Genomic DNA, 27,761 nt, shown 5'->3' with positions numbered 1-27,761 from the left:
AGGAGAAGAAACTAAGGATATGGGGTTACCTTTCCCATGATTCCTCTTAATATCCCCCATAAAACCTTGCAGCTAAATTGCTAAAGCAGTGGGAGAATGAGTGAAGAAGGCATGAAGATAGTTCTTAAGATAGCTAAAAACACATCTTTCATTCATTCGGGAATGGTGCGAGTTGTCTTTTTTTACTCAGAGCACCTCTTTCTTCCTTGCCTAGTGTTGGAGCCAGAGGAACAGCTGGGAACCTTGCAACTGCTCATCTACCTTCTACCTCCCTGCAACTGTGACACCCTCCATCGCCTCCTCCAGTTCCTCTCCATCGTGGCCAGCCATGCCGATGACAATGTCAGCAAGGACGGACAGGAGGTATAACCCTACTACCGCCACGGACACCATCACAGCATTATGGCCAAACATTCCAGGTGGAGAAAAGTAGCACCTCTCCACCCCATATTTGTGCACATGGAAGAGACTAATACACACTCTTCTGGAGGAGGAAGCACAAAAGTTCACCTCCTTGTATGTTTAGAGAGTGCCTGAAAAGAAGGCTGCTGTTTGACATGATGGTGCTTTCCTGGAAACTCTGAATTTCCATTTGGGACAGGCTAATGAGCAACAGTGGTGCTAGGAATTACGTAAAAGTGGAGTAAATACAATAGAAGATGGTTAATGTTCATGCCACTTTGACCTGCTTCTTCCACAAGACAAACTATGCTACCCATTTCTTACTCTTTCTTTCTCTATGGAACTGCCATCTTCACTAGTAGAAAGAAGTGTAGCATCTCCTTTTAGAAGGGTGGTTTCTCTCCTTAAACCTTCCCTCTGAAACAGGAACTTGTGAATGCAATGGAGTGTCTGATCTCGAGGCAGGTGTAGTAGGAACTGAGTGTGCTGATCTTGCCATTGCAATGGCAAATGGTGGCAATGACCGGAGGAAAATTTAGCACAGTCCTACCGACCCAATAGACATGTCCTAATTGAATCTGGTCTCTCTCAGGCCCAGTTTGACACTCTCCCAGTCTGAGGACTTAGTGAGAGGGATCTCTTTGCTTCTAGATGTTTTAGGGCTTCACCTCTGGGCAAAAGAGATTCTGACCATTATTTTGGGTAATCTAACCAGCACACTAATTAAAGGGTGACCTTCATAGGAGACTCTTTTCCCAATGTTGTCTCTCTGATATTGGATTGCCCAGGAGATTCCAGATGTTTTGATATACTAACATGCACTGTAAATCAACAAGAAGAGGCCAAAATCCTGCTAAGCTCAACCGCAAAACCTTTTATTTAACTCCTTACTAAGCAAAGCTCAGCTGTATTATAATTTCCTTTCTGAGCATGGCAAATGCAGTTTCCCAAAAGATATAGTCATATATAATTTTTTCACTCTAATCCAGAAAGGTATTACTGTGTTTCTTTTTCCTCCTCCTCCTTCCTGGGAGTGTGAAAATGGAACTTCTCATTTATCTCTAAAGGAGTTATAATTAGTGAAACCCCTACTGGCTTCAGGTTATAAAATAAGGCCTTGATGCCTTATTCCAGTATGCACAGCCCTTCGATGGGTATGCTATAATTCTCATAATTGATACATACTTATATTATCTGTCTGGGTATCGACCCTTACAGACTGCAACTGCCTGTTGGCTGAGTGACGGCAGACCCTATGTTGGAAGATGCACCAATTGCCCTTCTCTGATATCCCCTAACTACTATGTGCAAAGGAGAAAGTTGAGTTTACAGTTCTTCTTTGTCTATGGCAAAAAAAAGAAGGCAATTTCCATGGATCAGTTGAAATGAACATTAGAATGCTAGAATATTAGCTACTCTTTATGTTTCTTCTACTATATGTGACTTTATGTTCCAGTAGCTAATCCAAATGGCAAGAGAAATACCATTGTCTCCATGTTTTCAGAGATGGAAACCGAGGGCCAAAATTGTTGGGTGATCTACTGTGAATCCTACAGGAAACCTTCCTAGGGTCATATAAGTGAGCCCCGTTTGCATCTCTGGAAGAGATGCCATATACTGTACTCCCCAAAGATTTACAAAGTTACTAGGACACCAATTCAGCAGATGATAAAATTTGTGTGGAAAGGACCTCTTTATTCTAATTCACAAAAAGTCATATTGCTTAGTGGTCAGACTGGTTCTTGACTAGTAAATGCCCAGCTATGCTGTAAGCCTAATCTACTTAACTTACTAAGAAAATAAATGTAAGATTTAGAAGAACTAAAATAAAACTTAGAATTCTAGCCTCTTCGCAATTCACATTTAAAGCCAAATACATCTTAGCTGTAGGGCTGCTTTGTCTATTGCAGAGTGTTGAGATGCACCATTGCCTTCTACCTAGTAGATATGAATAGTAATAACCCACACTCACATGAGCTGTGACTACCAAAACATGTCTGCAAACATTGCCAAGTCCTTTGCATCGAGGGGAGGCAGAATCAGCCCTCATTGAGAACATCTGATAGTTCTGTCATATGCTGGTCATGTGTTCTTGAGTAAATCTGTTAATCTTCTCAAAGCGAGGCTTCCCCACTGGAATTCAGGGAATAAAACTTCAAATAAAGGCTACATATAACTTGGGCATACACCTATATCCCAAATACTTAAAGACCGAGGAAGGAGGACCACATAAGCCGAGTTCAGGACATAGAAAGACTGTCCTTAAAGGAAAAACAAAGTTTCTTCATGTAGCACTGCACTCTGTCCCAGTGGCCTAATTTACTAGAAGGAAAATGAAAACAACCTGGTCAGAAAAAGTTTATGTACAAAGAAGCAAGGAATTAGAAGAGTTTCCAGGTACTTTTGATCTAAACCTTATAACAAAATGATGGATTATCAATGTTTAAAGCAACAAGAGAAATCTAAGGATAACACTGCTTCTTTGAAACGGTGACAAGTAACAGAACAGCAAACAGCCCCTCTGGAACCCAAGTGAAAATTGCAGGGCATAGTATTAGTGAATTGGACACCAGGAAATTGGGCCATGGTTTATGCAGTACTGAATGCCTCTCTAAGAGTAGGTGGTTGATTCTTTTCATATGTAAATCTTGAGAAGGATTTGATAACAAGTGATAGAATCCATACCTGTTAGAAAAAGAAGTAAGATAGAAGGTATCTGTTATCAATACCAACACACACACACACACACACACACACACACACACACACACACACAAAACATGAATTCCCTTTCTATGTAAGAATGACCTATGCAAGTATGCGAATCACATGTGGTGTGATTCAAAACCAGTGTTTGTGGTTCCGGCATTTTCCACTGGATTTTCTGGGTGTACTGAGCATCTAGGAGGTGGAGCAGCTGAGGACTGAAGGCAAACCTAAAATTAGATAATACTCTGCAATCACTGCAAGAATTGAGCAAAGAAGATAAAAATGGACTATAAGGTACAGAAGAGTTCCATGGAGGAGACACAACAAGATGAGCCATAGAAACACGATATAAGGAACATTAAACAACTCTGGAGTGAGTTAAGGGACGGAAATGAGAGAGGTTCTTTGCTTAGTATTTTTATTTGGTTTGGCATGAGCAGGTACAGATCATAGAACAGATTAGAGTAAGGTGAAAAATAAATACATAAAATATGGTAAAAAAAAAAAAAGCTTTTTCAAAGTTTTCTCCTACCTATTTCTTCATCCATGGTAGGTATTCATTAGTGTGCTGCTGTTGTGGATTGTAACATAGAAAACAATTAAGCCAGATTAGACTCTGAAGCCCTGAGAGCAACTTCATGCAGAACCTTTACTTTCTAACAAAGAGGAAGGACCAGAGTGAGAGCTGGGGATGGCCTGAGCCTCCTCACTTGAAAATGAAAACAGCATCTCCTCTCTAGAAGATGCTTCAAATTCAATTTGATTAGCTTATGGGATTGTAAAGATGTCTAAAAGGAGGATAGCAGAGAAACCCTTTACTAATCAGTTGGAGTTATTTTGGAGGAAAACAGTGGTATTGTACTGAGTACAATCATTATCTTGTGCTTTGTTTTATTCCATTTTACTTTGCTTTCCATTTGTTTTGCAACATAGGGAAAAGAGAATTTCCCAAATGTAAGGAACATTTCATTTCTTCTACAAAGAATGTAGTGGCAAAATGGAAACCTCCTGAGCAGTAATTTTGTTCAGAGTCCCATAAGCCCCTGGCATTTCCTGCAAAATGTGGTATGAGTCCTCACTCATGTGGCATCTCATTCTCAAAGGACTTGGGTCTGAGGCAAAAAAGAATGAGTTTTGAGCTGATCTTTGCAGAGGTGTGTGACTCTAGGAAATGAGAAGTTGGCTTTGGTACTTTGACAGAATAGGTGCCTCCCTCCCCACTGTCTCCTCCAACCCTCCTTTTAGTACTCATTTTTCCATCTCCCTTGCCATGATAAGGTCTGCCAAGCAGGAGTGAATGGGATCAGGAACACGTGGGTGGGTGCCGTCGGGAGCATTCTGCTTACGGCCCTACCTCCTGACCCTGGGCTTCGCTGTACTAACAAGGACAACAACTGCTCCATAAGCTTACAGTGAGAAAGGGCTGGGAATAATCTGTGGCAAGCCTCTCATATGGTTTCTCTAGACTTTTAATACATGTGAGCAATTTATATGAGGCTTAGACATGATCTAGGATGCTCAGTGAAGATGAAAGTTTTCTTTGTATTGTCTGGCTAGTGAAACCATGCAATAATGGCCTAGCCGTCAGTACAGAGCTTGCCTAGATCTACTGTATATGTACAATTTGATGCTGAAGCGTGGGTGTCTGGAAGCAAGTCACCTGTCCACTTTAAGAGCAATCAAACTAAACAACCCAAAAGCATCTCCAAACCACAGCAGCCTGGTCTGCAGCTTGAATCTATGTGAAGTCATGGAGACAGTTTGCATCACATTTCCAGAATAGCAACTGGAAAAGCACAAAAGCAGAACTCTGAACTCTCAGCTAACCTTGTACTAAGCATTCTTTAAGAAGAAAACAAAAATTTCCATCTGTCAGTACTTTCACAAAAGGAGAAAGTGTGTAAGCAATGCCAATTCAAATTCAGAAAAAAAAGGAAGGAGTTGAAAATGATACTTACTTAACTTTATCCTTAACCATGAATTTCCAGGAAGAGAACTGAAAAATAAAATGAAAACTTGCCAAGTTTTAGAAAAATGAAATCAAACAAAGGAAAGATCACTGAAAGTCCTGCAAACCAGAATACTTTTTTCAAATTCCTGGTGTTTGCTACATGAAATGATTCTCCCTGGCAGCAAAGCATTTACCTGAAAACACATCATAAAAAAGTAAAGCGATGGACCAGGAGCATGGCTTTGTGGTAGAGTGTTTGCTGACCATGCATGAAGCCCTGAGTTCCATTGCTCGGTACCACATACACAGAAAAAGCCCGAAGTGATGCTGTGGCTCAAGTGGTAGAGTGCTAGTCTTGAGGAAAGCCCAAGGACAGTGCTCAGGCCCTGACTTCAAGCCCCAGGACTGGCAAAAAAAGTAAAGTGAGCCACATTGCATACAGGGGCTGCAGAACCAGGCAGGTCACCGTTTGATGTGTGCCTACATGAGGATGGGACTCAGGGAACCCTCTTTGGCTTTCATTAGGACTTCTAAATTCTATACAGGGTTCCTATGTGTTTCTGAAAGGCTGGGTTGATCACCACAGGGAAAGCCAATCTTATTCCTGAAAGCTCTAGAATCTCAGATAATCGTGACAAGAGAAATTTACACAAACCAAAAACTCAACCAGGGTAAATTAAGACCTGTGGGATATATATATGGCCATGTCTGGATACACTTGCAGTTGGCACAGCTGAAGATGGAGGGAGGCTGCTAGCATTTTGTGAGCTGAAGCCATTCAGTATCCTACCATGCACACAACACTCCCCCAAGAAAAGGACCAAATGTTCTGAGTGTCAATGTAGAGAAACTCTGGCCTGGCAAAACTTACCCAGACACTCCCTCCCAGGTGAAAAAGAAGTAAATAAAAAAAGAATCTCTGGGGTTTCAAGAATGTTCATATTTCTTATTATAATCATTGAACTTACAGAAATGACTCCTAAGACAGTGTACAACCAAACTCACAAAATGTGCTTTTGATAATATTTTCTACCAGTTGTTATAATGGTATATTACAAGAACACGATGAGAGCAGGGGCTGGTGGATCACCCCTGTAATCCTAGCAGTTCAAAGCTAGCCAGGCAAGAAGGGCTGTGAAACTTATCTCCAAACTACCTGTGTTATGATGATTGTTGAAAATGTTTGAAAATAAGTAAAACCCATATAATTCACTGAGCCTAATGTAGTTACTGAGTAGCTAGGTCAATGGAGAGGTGATGAGGAAAAGGATGACGGATGAATAGATAGGCATTGATATTTTCAGTACAGACAAAAGAGAAATTTTATATAATACTAGCCTCTCAGTGAATAACTTCGAATTACACATTTTTATTCAGTACTCTATTACTATGACCCCTGGTCTATTATCTTCAATCCAAGGTCCAAAGCAAAAGGGAAATGGATGGATTCTGACAGATAATATTATCTTTGTGTGGGGGGGAGGGGTAGGGTGTTGGGCCCTGAGGGGGAATGCAAAAGAAAAAGTTGTAGAGATTATTTGGCCACCTATAATGTCAAATACCAAACATAATGATAGTCCTTGTCTTGTCCCATAGGTCACAGGAAACAAAATGACATCTCTAAACTTGGCCACCATCTTTGGACCCAATCTGCTACACAAACAAAAGTCATCTGACAAAGAATTCTCGGTCCAGAGCTCTGCCCGAGCTGAAGAGAGCACGGCCATTATTGCTGTCGTGCAGAAGATGATTGAAAATTATGAGTCCCTGTTCATGGTAGGTGACCCTTGAGCAACAAGCCATCTCAGTGAACTGTCCATTGGTTGTCTGCTGTTCAGAGAAATTCCATTTCATCACTTTCTGTTTCGCGATGTTAGTGAGTGACTGAATTCCTTGGAAGTCAGATAGTTTTAGAGACAATAAGAAGTGTCCTAACTGGAAATGGAGGTACAGCTCAGATGGAAGAATACCAGCCTTGAGTGAAAAATCCAAATAATAGTATGAGGCCCTGCATTCAAGCCCCAATACAAGTGCACACGAAAACATTTCAGAACTAGAGTGTCCGACGGTAAGTTTGTGATTCCTTGCTTAACCTACTTACCAGAATCACAAACTTTCCTTTGGTCCTCTAAAGAACAGTTACATTTGGAAGACATGGAATGGTCTTCATAACAGGAGTCCTCGCTCAAAATATTGATAGAAATGTTTTCACATTCAATGTACGGTCTTCATCAGTTTCTGTGTTTGTAACCAAGCTCAGTGGCGTCTCCTTCTCTGGGCTCAATCCCAACAATCAGGCCCCTGCTTCACCTTTCCTTCCTGTGTGCTTCTCATGCTCCTTCGCTAGCTCTTGATCCTCATTACTGTTCTCGTTGATGTTTATCTTACTCAACATTATGCTGCAGCCATTTATGACCATTTCCCCTAACAGACTACAAGTGCATTTCCAACAAGGGCTGTGCCCTTGTTATCTGCTCAGTGTATCCTCTGTTCACTTTTGGAAGGCCCTCCATCTGGCAAGCACTCAATAAATATTTTTTGGATTTGTATTGAATTACCAGTTCCTGTTTTCCTTCATAAAACTGCATCGCTTGCTCCAACTTCCCTTGAAACATTAGAACAAATGCCAATTCTCTTCTATTTCTGTTCTCCGCTCATATTGCATGTCAGAATTTACAGGAAATAGCTCAGTGTTTCTTCTTTTATTTCTTTTGCTACTCTATAAGCACTGTCAAGCCCATCTATTCCACTAGAGCATGGTGGCTCCTTCATCTAAGAATGTTACTTGCTTCTTTTGAATGTCCATAAGTGTTAGGCTAAGCTTATCATATGCCTTGTATTCAATTTCTTTTTCCATGCTTTTTCCCCTTTGTGCCAGCACTAAGGCTTGACCTCAGGGCCTGGGTGCTGTCTGTTCACCTGTTTGTTTGTTTTGCCAGTCCTGGGACTTGAACTCAGGGCCTGAGCACTGTCTTGGCCTTTCGTCTGAGCCACAGCACAACTTCTGGCTTTTCTATGTATGTGGTACTGAGGAATCGAAGCCAGGTCTTCGTGCATGCTAAGTCAGCACTCAACCACTAAGCCAAACTCCCAGCCTCTGTTCACATTTTTTGTTCAAGGCTGATGCTCTATCACTTGAGCCACAACTCTATTTCCAGGTTTTCCATGATTAATTGGACAGAAGACTCTTATGGACTTTCAAAGGAATTCTCACATCTCAGCCTCCTGAGTAGCTAGGATGACAAGAGCGAGCTACCAGCACTTAGCGCCTATGTTTGTCATATATGAATTTATTTTGAAAATCTGAGAGCCATTTGTTTCGAATAGTTTCCTTCTGTGTCTTACCTATGGGGCAATGAACAACTAATTCAAGTAAGCATCAATTTCAACTCCTGTAAAAGATAAAAATAGGATTTAAAGCCCAGAGTGGTTACAGAATCATTCAATCTTTGAAAGTATTATACAAACTGTAAATGTCTGTAAGTGTTAATGAATAATTCTAATTGTATTAGTTGGTTAACATGAGCTCTCTTGAGTCACAGAACTTTAATATCATAGAACTATTCTGTTGACATCATGCTTAATCAGATATTTGGCAGGCAGCCTTCCAGGTTGCAACTTATGAACTAAACTCCTTGTACTTTGAGACTATGTCATACCTAGGATTGCATGGTCAAATCTGGAAAGAGCATCCATCATATATACTGAAATCCCATTGGATAGAATATATTTACAGGCATACTTAGCTGCAAGGAAATCTGAAAAGTGTATTTGGGCTAGATGCTCAGGAGGCAGAGGAAATGGATGGACCACGGTGAAAAATTCACTGAGATGGTACAATGTCTTGCTCTTCTTTTTTTTCTCTGAATCATTGTCCTAATGCTGTGAATGGTCAGCTGTCAAAAATGTTGAATTAGTCATTGTCTATACAAATTTCACACTTCTTCTCAAATCCTCATAATTAATTACATATTTAGACGAATCAAATGTCTGATGTTTTCAACATTTTCATGAAGTTTTAAGTCACATATCATCTTGCCAAGTCCTCTTGGCATTACTTCATGTTCTCTGGACTTCTTTTTAACAAAATAATTTCTCTCATCGATCCTATTTTGATTATCAAAATTCTGTATTTTAAGCAATGTTTTCTTTTATATGAAACCACAAAGCATTGTGCCTTTTTTCTCACCTCAGATACTATCAGAACTCATCATTACCTCCTCCAAAACTAAGAAAATCAGAAAAATATCAGTATTTTACCTTTCCAAATACAATCTCTGCAGAGACTGCTATGGAAATTCTCTTAGGTGGTAACTCAATAATCTTTTTTGAGTTAGTAATAGAGTTTGAATTCAGGACCTCATGCTTGCTAGGCAAGTGCTCTACCATTTGTGCCATGCCCCTGGCATTTTCTTTGCTTTAATTATTTTTATGGTCATGTGCTTTTGCCTGGACTGGCCTTTGAGCCCAGTCTTCCTACCTCCACTTCTTGAGTAGAAATACACACTCCCATATGCAGTTTAGGGGATTTTTTTTGATTGGTCATGAGACTTGAGCTCTAGGTCTGGACACTGTCCTGAGCTCTTCAGCTCAGGGCTTCCACCCTACCCCTTGAACCACAGTGCCACTTCTGGTTTTCTGGTGGTTAATTGGAGATAAGAGTTTCATAGACTTGGGGCCAGGAGTGGAGTTCGGCCTGGTGGTAGAGTGCTTGCCTAGCATGCTTGAAGACCTGAGTTTGACTCCTCAGTACCACATACATACAAAAAAAGCTGGACGTGCTACTGTGGCTCAAGTGGTAGAGCTCTAGCCTTGGGCCCTGAACTCAAGCCCAGGAATGGTTAAAAACAAAAAGAGTCTCACAGACTTTTCATGCCTGGGCTGGCTTTGAACCACTAACCTCAGATCTCAGCCTCCTGAGTAGCTAAGATTACAGGCGTGAGCTACCAGCTCCGGTTTTATGCTGGGATCTTACCAACTTTCTTCCCAGACTGGCCTGAATCTATGATCCTCCTTATCTCATCCCCCAAATGTTATAGACCTGAGCTGCCATGCCTGGCCCCTATGTTATGGTCTTTACTTCTTAAAGAGACCTTTCTTGCCATCTCTCCTAATAGGCAGCTCCTCTGCCACTGCCTTTAAACTCCCTGACACATAGAGGAATTCATTCCCTATTCCCATTTCCTACTTTTTTTCCCTAGCAGTTACCAAGACTAGCAGAGAGATTCACTAACTTCTTCTGTTTGTTGTTTCCTCCCCAGAATGTAATTTGTCAATTTCCATCTACTTTCTTTATTGAATTAATCTTGTAATCGTTCCCATTATAGGACATGATGGGAACAAAATAAATATTGATTAAATAAGTGAATGGTTCAATGGCAGTTCTATGATGTAGGATTTCCTTATTACCAGTTGCTACCTATACAAGTGTGCAAAGTTTAGACGTAAGGGAATTAAGTGTATCCTCCTCACAGTAAGTTCATCATTAATATAATCGTTCTTGATCTCCTTAGATGAATCATAGGAACTATAAGCTGAGGAAAAGAACAGTGGACTGTAGGGGGAGGGTAGACAAAAATCCCAAGCCTGGATCTATAGAAATAACTTGGAATTTGAGAAGTTGACTGCAATCCTATCTCTGCTATCTATTAACTACATGATCCCATCTTCTTGGATTTCTATTTCTTTGGTTATCAAGGGTAAAGCTACAAATTTCATTTTTGATGCTTTTTAACATAATTGACATTTCAGAATCTTCTTGATTATACTAAAGCTCATGTTTGGTTAACAAAACTGGTCTGTGTGGGTGGAGAAAGAAGACAACTTTCTGCATGTATATGTGTGTTTGCATGTGCGTGCCCATATGAACACATACATGTGTAACTTTGGTTTTCCTTTTTAAAGAAGCTTCAAAAGGGCCCAAGAGCTAAACGTAGTTAACTTTCTAGTTCTTAGAAAGGTGGATAAGGTCAGTAATGGAGACATTACCTTCTTAATACAGGAAAGCGATACTTGCAAGGAGAGATTGTGATCAGCTTGTCCTTGAAAGCGTGATACCTCCTAATTGTATAATAGGACTAGTAAGGAGGAATCTAGAAACCTAGGTTTGTCAGGGACCCAAAGATTGTTCCAAGGGTCGTTCATTTTCCAAAGCTAAGATTGACTCTCTGATGTGGTTAAAATCTGAGTTACTGGCAAAAGGCAGAAAAGAGCTGATCCAGAGTACAGAAGAGACGGAGACCTAGATTCAAAGGCTGATGCATGGTTCAAAGGCTAACATATAATGGAGCTGAGGGTTGGGTATGTCAGGAAGTCCTAGGTTCCACTCTCAGCACTGCAGTCATTTTATCTGAAGTAGGGGGTGGGAGCCAGTTGGACTAGGAAAGGCTTGCAGCAACTGCTTGCTTTGGGGCTCTGGTAGAGAAGTCCTGGAGTTGGAAATAGGTGGTGGTAACACACATCATGCCCGATGTATGGAAAAGGCAAGGCAACAGACTGTAAACGTTTATCTCAAACAAATAAGCAGCAGAGATGATGACATGCAGAAACCTAGGCTGCTCTCCAAAACCTCTGCTTGGGGAACTCTGACATGGGGTTCAGAAAACTACACTTTCTACTGACTACCTCTGGGGGTGGGGTAGGAGGGCTCCACAACATTCCTGTCAGACTTTTGGAAACACCGGCTGGTGGAAAAGACTATGTGTTGCCAAAATCTAGGTGTCAATGAGTGAGCAAAATTCAGATTGCTGTTTGGTCATTTAGTGGCCATTATAACCTTAGGCCCTACATTTGATGTCCCTAAGCCTTCCTTTGGCTGTCATAAATCAGTGAGATTAATGCATCTACTTTCCTGGATTGTACTTGGTAGAAGATGGTACTCAGTAGTTACTGGTTGAGTAATTATTGCAGCTGTATATTAATAGACAAAATGTTCTTTTGTTGTAGTTTTAGTTCATGATCCATATTTCTGAGATTTCCCAGACTTCAGAATCATGACTCTCCATTTCTGCTACCAGCAACTATTTCAAAACTGGGTAACATAAAATGACACTCTGAAAATACTGGAAATAAAAGAATCATTGGTTTCTAGAAATGCTCATTGGTATTATCCTAAATAGAAAGCATTCACTGACTAAATCCTTGACACACTAATTATTCTGAAACCATGACTTCTGTAACTGATACTGAAGATCCCACACAAAGTGGATCGTAGCTCTTGGAATTAGTAAGAACTTCAGAGCAGAGTAGAGAACACAACTGTCAGCTCAGTATAACGCCTGGTATCACATGATTCCTACTAGAGTGTTTATGGGGAAGGGCAAGGAAGAGAAGGCGCCATCCTTGTAGGCTAATGAAAACTCCAGGGTGCAGTGGAGACGTGGGAAAGCCAGTGTGTTCCCACTCCACTGCTCATCAGCATGAGATAGGGACTCGCTCAGTGCACATGGGAAATTCCAAATGAGTACTACAGAGAGGAAAGGTCAGGGCTGTAATGAGGATTCCAAGCTCAGAAGCCAAACTTTGCTCTTCATTCCCTAGTGTGAAGTACATTTGTTGTTTCTCCTTGTTTTGAGATGATATTTTGTTTTTCCCCACATGTTTATTAGCATCAATTAGTTATAAAAGAGGACTTGATGTTAACATGTTCAGATACATACACAATGTTCCTTAATCAGATGCACTTCCTCCCCTCTTCCTAAACCAGTCTCAACAAGCTTCATTGTTCATATGTAGACATAAAGCATTTGGGCCATAGTCAGCCTCTTTCACCTTCCTTTTCTCCACTAGTACCCACACCTTGAACAGAACCCATTCTACATTTCTGCCATTATTTAATTTTTTTATTTTATTTTTTATTGTCGGGGTAATGTATAAAGGGGTTACTGTTACATTTACCAGGTGGTAGGTGCATTACTTCTCACACATTGATACCCCTCCTCATGTTTTTGTCCCCATTTCCAGCTCCCACCCCTCCCAATCATCTTGTCCCCCCTCCTTTCCTTTTTCAAATAATCAAATAAATGTGTATACAATATACCAGCTAACAAAGTCAGTAACAATATGAGATTAACCAAAGAGCAACAAAAGAGAAATAAACACAGTACATTAAGAACAACAATCACACAAAATAAAGCTCTTGTTTCCATATCCTAGAGATCCTTTTATTTAGTCACATCCTATATGACCTTATGTACCTAGGTTTTATTTCAGCCATTTTTTAAAGAAGGCTGATTGTTCAAAAGGGTTGTGCCATGGAATTCTATACTTTCCTACAGAACTTGAATCAGATTGACTGCCTTGCTCTCTCTTTATTTTCCCCATTTCCACTACCCTCTATTATTCAACTGATTTCAGTGACTCGTTTGCAGAGAATGGATGGGAGTGGATATTTTTGTGTGAAGCGGCAATGTGTTTTCTTACAGCCTCTTTTCCAAGCCAAGTCAAAAGGAATCAAACAGTTATCCAGAATTCTGCCAGTGTGTCCTGATAATTATCTTTGATTTGCATTTTTATGTAACAAAAATGTGTGATTCTAGAGATCAGACTATTTGTTTTAGACATCAATGGCATGCCTCAACGTTACCACTATTTCATGAAGAACAAACCAAGTTCATCTCACCAAGCAAGGGGCAACTAAGTGAATTATTTCTACAACCTCATGCCTCCCCATAAGAAAGGGATACTGTTGTGTCTTCTCACATGAAGTGACCATTTGTGAACAAAGAGAGAAAATGTATTGACCCAATTTGGAAATGGGAAGTCAAGGGGACCTTTCACAATATTAACACCGCTGGATTGATCAAATTAGTCACGCACTTGATAGTCAGGCCCTCTGATCATTTCAGCACAGTCTGCCCTTGGCATTCAGGCTGAAGGAAGTAGAAGCATTTGCTGCTGAGATTTTTCCCTCCTGTCTTTAGTCCCCCTAGAGTCACAACTACTAAATGTTCTTCATCTTTCTATTTAAGTCATCCTTCAAGGTAGTCTCACAAGTCTTGCTTTATCTCAGAACTGTCCTTTATTCATTAAGGCATGCCCCAATACCTCCAAACATTCTCTAGCATGTATCAGGCACTTAAGAGATATTTATTGAATTGAATGCAACTCGCTTCTCCAAATGCATACCAATCCCCCTAAAATGTTGAACCACCTGTCACAACAGAGCCATGTAAAATGTGGGAGGCTGGGCGTGCCCTGATTTGCACTTTTGCTTCCATAAACAGCCAATGAGATTTCTTTTAGAGTGCTTTCTGACTGAAAAAAAACATGTCATCTTGATTTCTAGTGATATTTACTTTTGCTGGGGTCTCTTAGAGCTTTAAAGGCCAAAGCATCCTTCTTGGTCAAGTGCAAAGTGGTATCTTGCTGTGGAACACACAGTGGCAAGTGCGGGAAGGCTGTGTCCTGGGAAATGCTCTCTGAGGAGCACTTAACAGCTTGCTGTGATGACTTACTAAATGGAGAAAACCCTTACCAATTTCTCCTCTCCGTAGTTTATGGAATAAACTACCTCATAGTGCTTATGCCCTAGGCAATCATTCAAGGTCTCATCTTTAATTTGATAGGGTAGGTTTTAATTGTGACAGTTTTATCCCTTCATATATTCAGTGTTTACATTTTTCTGTAAAGCAGGAGAGTGCAAAATTCTTTGGGTTTTTGGAATAGCATTGTGCTTTGAAGGAACCCATTAAAACCTAAGAAGTTGAGCCTTCAGATAAACAAAACCATAAATGGCACCCTTAGAAAATACCTAAAAGTACTAAATAGTTGACCAAAACCCAGTAGAGATTTTGATAAGCAGTAATAAATTAAGTGCAGTCACTGTGAGCTGGGTTTTGTTGCTCTATTTTAATATACAGAATTGTTTGAGTGAAAAAAAAGAATTGTTTGAGTGAAATAAAATCATAGGTCTTTTCACTCTCTTATTGCTTAGTTCTCATTTGGCTATGTACAAAATTCTAGAACAGAAGACAAATTTCATTTCACTATGGAGGCATACTTTTGATTGGGATTTATTAATGGAAACAGTGGCTTAATTGCATTGAAAATTTCTTGTAGCCCTCAGCTTTGAGATGAAATGGATTTGCTCACTCTGGAAATGAAGGCCAAGAGGACTGTGCTATATAGCATAACTTTTGTGCTACTTATAAAGAAAAGAGAAGCATGTGAACAAGAGCAGTAGAACTAGCATACACCATCCAGATCATAGCTGTGGTTTGCTTAGTATCATTTTCAGCCATTACAGCACCATTCCCTGATCTCACCATTCCATTGAGTTATGGAAGAGCATAAAATAGAGGAAGTGAGTGAATGAGTCTCACGGATGTCTTCATTGGGACTTCTGGAGAAAATCATGGGAAAGCCAAGGTAGAAGAAGAAAAAAGGCAACATGTAGGAAATGTTAGACTTCTACAGGGGACTTGAAGCCTGAGGCTTCATTATCTCACATAGGAAAGAAGTTTCAAGGGGAACAGTTTTAGCACTTTGTTTTCTCTGCCCAGCCATCTTTGGCTTCAAAATGGCTACAGTGTTGTTAGCATCTCTCCTGATCATCTTCCAACTTACAGAAAGTTATTTCTAAGATGAGTACCAATGGCTCAGACCTGTGATCCTAACTCCTCAAGAGGCTAAGATCCACTGGGTCATAGTATGAAAGCCAGCCCTGACAGAAAAGTCTGCCACATTCCATCTCCAAAGTAACTAGCAAAGAGCTGGGGGTTGGAGGCCTGGCTCAAGAGGTAGATGAATAAGCAAGATGAGAAAGTTCACGGCCCTAAGTTCAAACTTGAATATAATTCCGGGGAGGGGGAATTTTTTCTCATTCTAATACAGAGGAAACCCTTTTCAAGAACTTCCTACAAGGCCTTCCTTGGAATGCCTGGTCAGGGTCAGACATGGGGGTATCAGTTCCAGATGGACATGTCAGACAACTTCCTGAGGTCAGGAAACTAGCCTTTTAACGAGGTGACTAGCAGGAAGACTGAAAGGCTGGAGGAAGAAAAGGCAATGGCAGGGAGAGACTACACTCTCTGACTTGCTGACTGTTGCTGTGGAAGGGTTGTGAGGGTCACAGACTGTAACTCTAGAAATTCACAGAGAGGTTAAGAACAGAGACATGGTGAGAGAAAATTCCCATGACATTACTCACCAAAAAGCAAAAAAGGAAGAGTGAGTTTTCTCTTGACTAATGGATACAAAGACAGAGATAAATAACTGTTAGACAAGAAAAAACTGAACAAGTGGACGTCGTGATTCATGATTGTAATGTGAGCCCTGGAAAGGCTGAGGTGAGAGGTTCATGAATTCAAAGCCAGCTTAGGCTATAGAACTAGTTCCAACCTAAGTAACACAGTGAGCCCCTGCCTCAAAAATCAAAACTAGAAAATGAATAGTGTCCATTTCATATATCTACATTCATTGTTTTTTCATTTAAATGCTTATTTGTCTAGTTGTAAAAAAAAAGTTTTACTACCAATCTTCTTTGAATGGATAAGAGAATTTTCCACTATTCACCTGTTGATTCTCTTAACACCTTCATTGAGGAAAATAGGACAGATTTTCAGATGTGGATACAGAATCTTAAACATGATTTCTGTCTCTGTTTACATAAATGTAAGTTTCAGGACCCCAAATGGAGCTCAAAGTCTGTGAACTCCATCAAACAAACTTTTGAAAAGCATCCTAACTCCTGAAAAAATGCAAATGTGAATGATCTTCCTGATCATTTCTTTCTTACTTAAGTTGCAATTTTCTATCAGTTTGTTTACTTGCCTTGTTTCTTGACTATACACCTAATTTAATTGAAAATGAATGTTCATTCAATTAAGCTGAGCTGCAATATTAACTTTTTTATTAAGTTCTAGGCAATGAAATGTACAATTATAGAAAAATATTAGAAGAAGTCCAGGCATCATTTCAAATTCCCTTACCTAAAGCTCTCACTGGCCCCACTTTAATAAACCATTCTTTATGGGAAAAATGTGATTTTATCATATGACTTATAGATAATTCCTGATATAACAAAGATAAACTATGAATTAAATTAATGAATTCTATGTGCTATAATTAGTCTAGTATAAACATAGGAAAGTGATGGTAGCTCTTTCTTTAATACATGAACCTACATCTTTAACTATTTTTCTTTGTATAGAATTTCTCCAAGCCAAAAATGTGTAGGTCTTTAAAAATGAAATTGTAGCTGTGCACTAGTGGGTCACATGCTCGCTAATCATGAGGCTGAGTTCAAAGCCAGCCCAGTCTGAAAGTGGAGTTATGGCTCACATGCTAAAGTGGTAGCATTCAGCATAAAATCTCAGGGACAGGGCCCAAACCCTAATTTCAAGCCCCAGGACCAGGAAAAAAAAGAAGCTATAACTCAAACCATTTCTAAGAAAGAAATTATAGATAGACTTATAGTCCCAACTTTTTATTTGTATTTGTTGCCAAATAAAAGTCACATTACCTACATAAAATGAACTCCAGGAATTATAAGTGCTTGCCAGTTGAGAGTAGTTCATACCTGTATTACCTCCTCAGAAGTCTGAGATTTGAAGATCATTGTTCAAAGCAAACTCTTCTCTCAAGTTCACCACCACAAAACCAGAAATGGCTTAAAGTGGTAGAACACGGGCCTTGACCCAAAGAGCTCAGGGACACCACCCAGGTCCTGAGTTCAAGTCCCTTTACCTAAAAGGGGGGGGATTAAATGAATAAAAATTCTAAAATGTAGAATAATTTATGAGAAATCAATAGAAACATATTTTAAAATAATGTTGATTACTACAACCTATTCTAATAATGAAAGTTATCATTTTAATCAATCAAGTTGATAATTGTTATTATACACACCAAATGGTCTCAGAGAATTAATATTTAGATACTCAAAGCACTTCAAATAACAAGCACTCTTATTTTCTGGGTCATAGAGCAATAAATTTATTACATGTCTAAGCAAAGTAAATTTTCAATTAAAATAACTACACAATGAAAGCATTTTTCCTTATTTGGTCATGGATGTTTCTTTTTCTTTTTGCCAGTCCTGGGCTTGAGCTCAGGGCCTGAGCAATGTCCTTGGACTTTCTCAAGGCTAGAGCTCTACCACTTGAGCCTCAGCACCACTCTCGGCTATTTTTTTCTATGTATGTGGTACCAAGGAATCGAACCCAGGTCTTCATGCATGCTAGGCAAGCACTCTACCACTGGGCCAAACTCCCGGCCCCAGGATGTTTTCAAAATGAGTTCAATATATAACTTTTTGTTTATCCTCTGCCATTAATTGTGGGGATTTTTGTTTCTTTGTGCGTGTGTGTGTGTGGGTGTATGTATTGCTGGGATGAACTGTTGGGCTTTGCAAATACTTAGCAAGCATTCTACCCCTGAGCTACACACCTAACATTAAACATTTTTGCCAGTCCAGAAGCTTGAACTCAGGGACCAATCACTGTCCTTGGGCTTTCTCAAAGCTAAACCATCTAGGCTGATTCTATACCTTGAATATGGGGCTGATCAATTTTTTATTAGTGTAATTTACTTAATAAAGTAAGAGTATAAAAATAAAATATGCTGCTCTAGATCCAAAATTCCTGCTTCCTCTTTTTGTTTTCATTTCCAAGGCTTCACGTTTGGTCATAGAGCTTTAAATTACATTTTTGGGTGTCTCTCAATTTTCTCTTTCCAGCCCAGATGTCTCCTGTGAACTAGATTATTCCAAACTATCCATTAGATATTTCCATTTGAATATCTTTATAATGCTGACATTATTCATATCAAAGCCAAACTCCTGAACCTCACATTATCTTTCTGCAGCCTTTCCGAGGCAGACCATGGCCACTCTGTCCTTCTAGTTGTGCGGGCCCCTGAAGTTGAAGGGCTCTTCTCCCTCTCTCTCAACCTATCATTCTCTCTCATTCTATCATTTTTTCTCTCTTTTTCTCTCTCCCTCTCTCTCTTTTTTTTCTCTCTCCATCTAAATATTATCTACCTGTACTGTCTTCAGGATGCAAATACTTCATATCATCTTCCCATCCTGGTTCTGAACTGTCATCAGAGAGCCCCTGTCTACTCTCCCAGCTTCACTCCTGACTTGCCTGCAATGTATTTTAACTGATCAGCCACCATAAGGACAGTTGATATTGCTCTCCAGGTCAAACTCTCCGTTTCAAACAAAGGTCTTTCTCATGAGAAATCTACAATACCTGGCTCTGAATGCCTGGCTCTTTTCCTCCAAGTACCTCCTTTCTTACCATATTCCATTTGCTGGCTTCCTTGCTGTGCCTAATCTAAGACCTTTAGTTATGAATTTTTTTCCTTCTTCTTAGAATGATTTTCTCCAACTCCATCATCAACGTTGGTTCTCTAATCACCTTCTCTGAGCTGACCATCCTATCTGAAATTATATGCATCCAGAATTTCCCATTATTCTTCTTTACTTTCTTTTTCTCTTTATTTTGTGGGCCATGGGGCTTGTACTAGGCATGGGCACTGTCCCTGAGCTCTTCAGCTCAAGGCTACTGCCCTACCCTTGAGCCAAGCCCCACTTCCTATTTTCTAGAGATTAATTGGAGATAAGAGTCTCAGGTCCTTTAGTGCCCAGGCTGGCTTTGAAACTTGATCCTCAGATCTCAGCCTCCTGATTAGCTAGGATTATAGGCGTGAGCCACTGTACCTGGCATTTCTTCCTTTTCCCCCCATAGAACCCATGCTGTACATTCCACACATGCTCATTTATTTCCTGGTAATTCTATTGGTACCAAGATTCGTATCTGAAGTTGATCACTGAATCCCAACATCTATGACCTGATACTTAGTAGGTCTGCATCAAATAGTTATGCAATGAGCAAAAGGAATAGATGTGGTCCAAAGCTGGAGTAAGAAGCCTGCTGGTACCGAGGTAGACAGTCTGTGGGAATGACTTCTGGGAGAAAAGATGGGGGAAAAAAAAACCATATCAAGGAAGGCAAGCTAGTATCTCGATCAGACCATTCTGATAACTATGTGGAGAAGTACTTCAATGTACAGTTTAACTCAAGCACAAGTAAGCAAGTTTTTTACATCAAGAGCCCACAAAATATGTATGCAATTTATTGTCAGGGTGATGTATAGAGGGGTTACAGTTACATTCATCAGGTAGTGGGTACCTTGATTAATCAACTTCTTGATTAATTAACAAACTCAAATGATCTAAAAGAAGGAATTTCACAGCCCAACTTGCTGAAAAAATGCCACTCCAATGTGGTGACATGCAGAATTTAACCCTGTTCTCAAATGCTAGCAAGAGAAAACCACTTCCCTCTTGTTCCATTTCCTATCCTCTGCACAATTGTCAGTGACCTTGTCAGGGCCCCTTTGGTTCTAGGCCCTGTATTTTCAGTCTTGGGAACCCCAAAGAAGTTCTCATGAGCTGGCCTTGCCTGTAATGGAGGCACATGCCCACTTCTCAGTCCACTGTGCTGGTCTGGGAATGGAAAGAATCGTTGGCTTAGATAAGGGGGAGCATTTCACCTTGGAGCAATGGTTTGGGCAGCATTTGGTTCTCCAGAGGGAATCTAGGGGATCATTTTTGTAAGAAGAGGGACATAGGAGCTGATAATGGTCAACAGATGAGCAATACAAAGGGGTGGTGAAGGCTTGAACTTAGGTCATTGTAGTTGGAAGGGAAAGAGGAGGGAAGCAGAAACAGATATGAAATCAAGTAGACCTTTTGACTCTGTATGGGGAGGGGTATAGGACATAAAGAGATTAGAACACAGCTCTGAGAGTCTGAGCTTAACCAACTAGGCTTTGACAGTGTCATTAAGGAAGATTCAGAAGGAAGTCAAAGGAACAGATTTATGAGAGAAGGAAAGCATTTTCTTGTTTTCTCAACCCTGCTTGTATTAATAAGATTGTTTCCAGCTTCTCAGAGCTAAGGACAATTGTATTCTGCAAGAGGCAGAGGCAAATTCTTCCACCAACCACTTATTCTCAGAAGACATGTCCTTGTGGTTTTTCAAAAATCTTCTCTCTGAGCCTATGTGTGAGAAAATGAGAACATTTATTTTCTCTCAATAATTTGAGTTTCCTTTGGTTGAACTAGCAGCATCTATGGAATAGAAAAATGCAGGCCAGAGCTGTGTTGAATCTACATTTAGTGGAATCTTCCTTTGTAGAACATTTGCCATACAAGTGGCAGGGCCATCTTCTAATATACTGTGAATTCAGCATAGAAAAACATCAGGTGTTTGTCCATAGAGTTCTAGTGATATTTGTCTTTCTCAGTCTGGTTTATTTTTCACAACCTGATGACCTCCCGTCCCATCGATTTTCTTGCAAGTGGCATCATGCTATTCTTCTTTCTTGCTGCATAATATTTCATTGTGTGCACATCCTCCATTTTCTTCATCTTCTCCTCAGTTGACAGACACCTAGGCAGATTCCATCGTTGTACTCTTACAAATAGTGTTGCTATAGAGACACCTTGGTGTGCAGGTACATCTATTGTATGATAGCATACATTCCTTCAGATTAAAGCTCTGTTTTCAATGATCATATAGCTGCCCAGACCATGGCTTTGTCTCTTTCTGGGATGGATCTGTTTATGTCTCTACCTTTTTTTGGCTTCTCCAGGTTTCCCCGGATCTCCAGAACGAAGTTCTCATCAGCCTGTTAGAGACAGATCCTGATGTGGTGGACTATTTACTCAGAAGGAAGGCTTCCCAGTCCTCGTGAGTATGCCGCTTTTCCTTCTTTTAAAGCCACACGGGCCATTTCTATTTCCATTTCTAAGGAAACCGAAATGTTTACATAATCCATGTACAGTAACTGAAATGGAATTTTGACAACCCAAATCACGCCACCTAGCCAGAAAATTCTCCGGTCTTACCAAGGCACTTATCAAATTAGAAACCACTTTACAAGACTTTTCTGGTCCATTTTCAGCTTTCTCTAGCCCCTGGAGATCCTTTTGACAATATTTTCTGGGGAGAAATCACTAAAACACTGGCAAGAAGCTCATGGACTATGATACACATCAGTGATTCTTTCTGCTTCTAAAATTATAATAATAGTCCGTAGTGGCTGGTGAGGCTGCACCTGAAGGTGTCTATTTGTGCAGCTTTCCCAGTGGGAGCAATGCATTAGCAAACCACAGAATAAGCCTTCTCTGAGGTCTTAGAGCCTGCTGGAAATCAGAGGTGTGTACATTCTCCTGTTCATTCTTTATAACTACTACTCTGGGTTTTTTTCTTTCCTTTTTCTATTTTTTTGTTGGTTGTGGAGTTTGAACTCAGGGCTTGAGCACTGTCCCTGAGCTTTTGTGCTCAAGGCAAGCACTCTACCACTTTGATCCACAGCTCCACTTCTGGTTTTGAGTGATTCATTAGAAATAAGATTCTCATGGACTTTCATGTCTGGACTTGCTTGGAACCATGCTCCTCAGGCCTCTGCCTCCTGACTAGAATTACAGGCATGTGCCACCAGCACCCAGTGGGAGTTATTCTTTTCATGCAAATGCATACTGATCACCATACCCACACAAATGTGCAATGAAAAGAATATGATCCATTCTATAGTCTATGATTTGCTGCCATTTTGCCCCAAAGTAGCATGGTTGTTATAAAACTACACTGTATGGAACTTTTGGCCGTGTGTGTGTGTGTGTGTGTGTGTGTGTGTGTGTGTGTGTGTGCGCGCGCGCGCACGCATGCGCGCACGTGCGCGTGTCAATACTGGGGCTTGAATTTAGGGCAAGGGTACTGTCACTCAGCTTTTTGGCTCAATGCTGATGTTCTACCACTTGAGCCGCCGTTTCCCTTCCAGCTTTCTGGTTAAGGTAAGAGTCTTGTGGACTCTCCTACCTAAGCTGAGATCTCAGCCTCCTGAGAATCTAAGATTATAGGTGTGAGTAACTGGTGCCAATTTACTCTTTAAACAATATATACTGTAATGGCACATCTTATTTGGTTATGTCTTTGAAATGGTAACACATAGCAGGGTGCTTTGGGCTCATGCTTTTAATCCTACCTACTGAGGAGGCTGAGGTGAGAAGGATTTGGGGGGAAGAAGACTGCCAAACTTCATCTGCATAGCCATCAAAATGCCAGACTAACAGCATGATTTAAGTGGTAGAGTGCCAGCCATGGGTAAGCAAGCCAAGTAAGTTAGACTCTGTATTCAAGCCCCCGTATTGGAACACACACTCAAAAGAGATGATGCCACATTTTAACATGTTCACTTATTCAAATATACTAATGTCAAATAAAATTACATTACTTAAGAGAAATTTAGTGAAGACATTTGACATTGTTCAATCCCATGCTTCTCAAGTCTTATTAGTAACACTGCATAGTTCAGCCTGGCTTCATTTCCAACTGAGTAGGGAAGATCTTGTAAACTGGATCAATCTTTTGAACATACTCTTAAGGAATCCTAGTCAGCCAGGCACAATGGCTTATGCCTGTAGTCCTAGCTAGTACTGAAGCTGAGTTAGTTCAAGACCATCCTGAGAAGAAAAGTTCACAAAACCCCTTCTCAACTGAGAACTAGATATGGTGATTCTTGTTCCCAAATGAGAACTAGACATGGTATAACTAGGTGACAAATCACCTAGTTACAACAGGAAGTCTAAAATAAGCCAGTATAGCCCATGTACAATCCTGGGCAGGAAGTATGACATTATGAATTACAAGTGGAAAAAATGTCTGGAAGCTCAGAGGTAAGAGTAACTGTCAAGCATGAGATGCAGATGAGTTCAAATGCCAGTACTACCAAAAATAAAAAAAGTTATTTTGGAAGCTACCCTGTGAGGAAGCTAGCAAACCTATATCTATACAACTGCTGATTTTTGACTGGCAAATTTTTTTTCTTTTTACATGGTATTATTAAATAGACACATGTCATACTTTAAACAATCATTGATAGACATTCTCTTTTTTGTGGGTTTCATGTCTACTGTTGGCATATAAATGCCAATACCAAAAGGTGAACCTTCTCTACTCTTAAAAAGAAGCACACAAAAAAAAGAAAAAAAAAGAAGCACACTTATTAAGCCCATGTTAAGCTGTAAAATTACATAGCCTCTTTTATCTCCTAGCCCCATAAAGGTAGGAATTAGAATTATAAGTCTAATGGGGGGGGCATGAGAGCAAGGTTTTAGGTGACTGTGAAGACTACAAGGAGTTAAAGACATGCCACCAGGAGCTAGAATGGCTGTTTATGTCTAGGATGACTGTTAGTAAAAATATTTGCCAAGAATGAGACAGGATGAAAAGAAAATAGTCTGGGGTTGGTTTTTTTCTAGGTCTAAGACAAAGAATAGCCCATATGACAGCCGTGATGTCATGAAGTAGAAGTACACACATTCATGAAAGAATATTTCTTTCTGTGGTCTTTTGAGGGTCGAGTCCTACATGACAAGCTACAGGTGGTCTCTGGGTCAAATATTCGTCAGTACAGAGCACCAGTAGCTGTGTGTGTGTGTGTGTGTGTGTGTGTGTGTGTGTGATGAGGCTTGAAGTCAGGGCCTGGGCATTGTCCATAACTCTTTCACTCAAGGCTAGCGCTCTATCATTTTGAGCCACTGCACACTTCCAGTTTTCTATGATTAATTGGAGATCAAAGTCTCACAGGGGGCTTAGTGGTAGAGTTTGCTCAGCATGCATGAAGCCCTGGGTTCCATTCCTCAGTACCACATACACAGAAAAAGCCAGAAGTGGCGCTGTTGGCTCAAGTGGTAGAGTGCTAGCCTTGAGCATAAGAAGCTCAAGGACAGTGCCCAGACCCTGAGTTCAAGCTCCACACTGGCAAAAAAAAATGTCTCATGGACTTTCACATCAGGGCTAGCCTTAAACTGCTATTCTCAAATCTCAGCTTCCTGAATAGCTAGGATTACAGGCTTGAGCCACCAGCATCCGGGCACCAGCAGGTCTTAGTAACCTGCTCCTCCTAAGTCAGGAAGACTAGGGAGGAAGCCTCAGAATTTGCATTTCTAACATGCTCCCAAATGGTACTGGGGTAGCTGATCCATGATCCACATTGTATGTGGAGAAAAACTGGAAATACTGAAGCACTTGCTTGCCTTTAATTGCTTTCATACCTGTAGATGGAGGCTAACAAGGGTTTAAATAATAGAAAGTGTGTTGATGAATATGTCACAGAGTTTCAGATGTCAGTTGCTACACCAGCAACTCTCAGACTTCCCTGGACATTTGAATCATCTTCGGAATTTATAGAATAGCTAGGAAACCACACTCATTCCTCAGAGATTCCAGGCCCTTTGTTGTGAGTTGCTGTCTGGACACTGAATATTATTGCTCTGTTTTGTCTGGGGTTTCGGTAATACTAGGATGTGACTCAAGGACCTCTTGCTCCCTAGGAAATCATTCAACCACTGTATCCATAATGCCACTATTTATTTTTACTTTTACTGAGCTTTTCCAATAGTTTTTCACATTTAGCTGGGCCAATCTAGAATCATGACCCTTCTCCCTCCACCTCTTGTGTAACTAGTATTACAAGTATGTATCACTGTGCCCATTCCCTGAACACTGGGATTTTAAAAACTTTCTCACACAATTATAATAAGCTGCCAAAGCTGAGAATATTTGACCAAGATCCCTCATATTGCATGCTATGTATTCATACTCACATGGGACTTGAAAAGTTGTCTTTTTGTTTGAAAAGGAAGGGAAGGAATGTTCCAGACACTGATCCACTAGGAGTTTGAAGAAAAGTAAGGGTCTAACTTGGTACGATGATGGCTTATACTTGTAATGTCAACTACTAAGGAGACATTGATAGGGAGGATCATAGTTTGAGGCCAGCCTGGGGAAAAATTCTGTGAGATTTCATTTCAAACAATAAAAGTGATATATATATATATATGAAATATAAATAGGAGAATCTCAGTCCAGATCTGGCCAAGCAAAAATCAAGACTCTATTCAAAACAGTTGGGTGCCAGTGGCTCAAGTCTATAATCCTAGCTACTCACATGTCAGCCGACATGTGAAGCTCAAGGTTCAAAGCCAGCATAGACAGACAAAACCTCAAGACTCTTATCTCTAATTAACCAACAAAAGCCCATTACGGGAGGTGTAGTCCAAATGATAAAACATCAACCTTGAGTGAAAGTGGTAAGCAAAACCTCGCGGCCCTGAGTTCAAACCCCAGTACTGCCAAAATAAACTTAAGATGTTAAAGACAAATGCTCTGCCGTGTCTGGGAAGACTTCTGAGAAAAAGGAAGGATTGACAAAGAATTAGAAGCCAAGGGAAGATGTAACTAGACCTGGGTGTTACCAGAGGTGATAGCCCCAGGGCCTGGCCATAGCAAGTCCATGTTCTCTCAACAGAAATATGTCAACTGTCTGGGGATACAAGGAAGCCTCCTCATTTAGATGCCCTTAAGTAGCAGGCTGGGGATTGTACTTAGGTGAACAAGTAGTTATGAAGGGTCATATGACAAAAGATTATTGTAATCAGAGATTACTGTGGTGGAAAATAATATTACCCCAAACTGACATCTAGTTCTGGCTCCACTAAGCTATCAGTTACCCATCTACAACGCTTGCTTGTAGAGTGTAGCAAGCTTCAAATTTACAAACTTGAACTTAGAGCCAGATTTCCTGCATCCAAATTCCAGCTCTTTAGCTATTCATCATGTGGTCTTGAGAAATTCATTAATGTCTCTGGCTTGATTTCTTTTTTTGTATATCATGAAGTTTTTATGTCTTTATTTGTGGTCAGTGTAAGTATAGAGGGGTTACAGTTACGTTCATCAGTAGTGGGTACACTACTTCTTGAACATTGATACCCCTTCTCATGTTTTTCTCCCACTTTCCCTCCCCCCAGCCCCTTGATGTCTCCATCTGTAAATGGAAGACAGAAAGTAGCACCAACTTCAGAGCAACTTTGTGCGTCATTTAGAATAAATGTTAGGGATGAGACAAGTGAATGCAAGTGGCCCACATCTATCACCCTAGCTACTCAGGAGGCTGAGATCTGAGGATCAAGGTTCAAAGCCAAACAGGTCAAGAAAGTCCTTGAGACACTTAACTCTGATTAACCACCCAAAAAATGAAAATGAAGCTGTGGATCAAGCGATAGAACATTAGCTTGAAGGAAACAAAGCTCAGAGACAGGACTAGCACACAGATGGACACACACACACACACACACACACACACACGTACGCATACATACACGTACTCACCACAGAATTACTTTCTGGTTACTTTACAACTACTAATGAAAGACTCAAATACCATTTTATTCTCCATTTTATTCTATCTCAGTATTCATGAAATATCAGCCAAGTAGGCATTATACACTGGGGAGAATGCAACTATTTTAAGTCATGTGTAAAAACAAAACCACTTATTCACTATAGACACTTTGACTTTCACTGAAGCTTCTGTTCCCCAGTTCACATACCTAAATAAAGCTTTGCATTCCTGTGAGGCCAAGTGGAAACTACACAAGATATAATTTGTTGAGGAAAAGAAACAAGTTTTCAAGAGTGTAAAACCAAGAACAAGAAACTATTTCTTATTATTTCTTTTTGGAAAGTGATATTTGGGAACTTGTTTTATTTTGATTTGGACTTTTCTATTGGAATGTAAGAATTAGAGGGGAGGTCAAAGAAGGATTGATCTTTTTTTCCTTATGCTGTCTACTTAAATTTTGCCTTCATCCAAAATGGGATGTGATGCCAAAGGCAGATTA

The 27,761-nt window shown here is 40.3% G+C and overlaps 1 protein-coding gene across 2 annotated transcripts in view; it reads left to right on the top strand.

Moving 5' to 3' along the window:
• Arhgap6 (Rho GTPase activating protein 6) overlaps positions 1-27,761 on the top strand; it is a 239,568-nt gene that overhangs the window by 199,540 nt on the left and 12,267 nt on the right. For both annotated transcript variants that reach the window (XM_090325916.1, XM_090325915.1), the window contains exons 8-10: positions 215-363; positions 6,659-6,838; positions 21,668-21,765. In XM_090325916.1, the coding sequence (XP_090182042.1) occupies positions 215-363; positions 6,659-6,838; positions 21,668-21,765 (427 nt within the window). The remainder of the gene's footprint in view (positions 1-214; positions 364-6,658; positions 6,839-21,667; positions 21,766-27,761) is intronic.

Source organism: Megascapheus bottae, chromosome X, assembly GCF_031878675.1.
Source record: "Megascapheus bottae isolate mThoBot1 chromosome X, mThoBot2.hap1, whole genome shotgun sequence".
In the NCBI taxonomy this organism is placed as follows: Eukaryota; Metazoa; Chordata; class Mammalia; order Rodentia; family Geomyidae; genus Megascapheus; species Megascapheus bottae.
The sequence above is the reverse complement of the archived record's forward strand: the minus strand, read 5'-3'. Positions and strand labels throughout refer to the sequence as shown.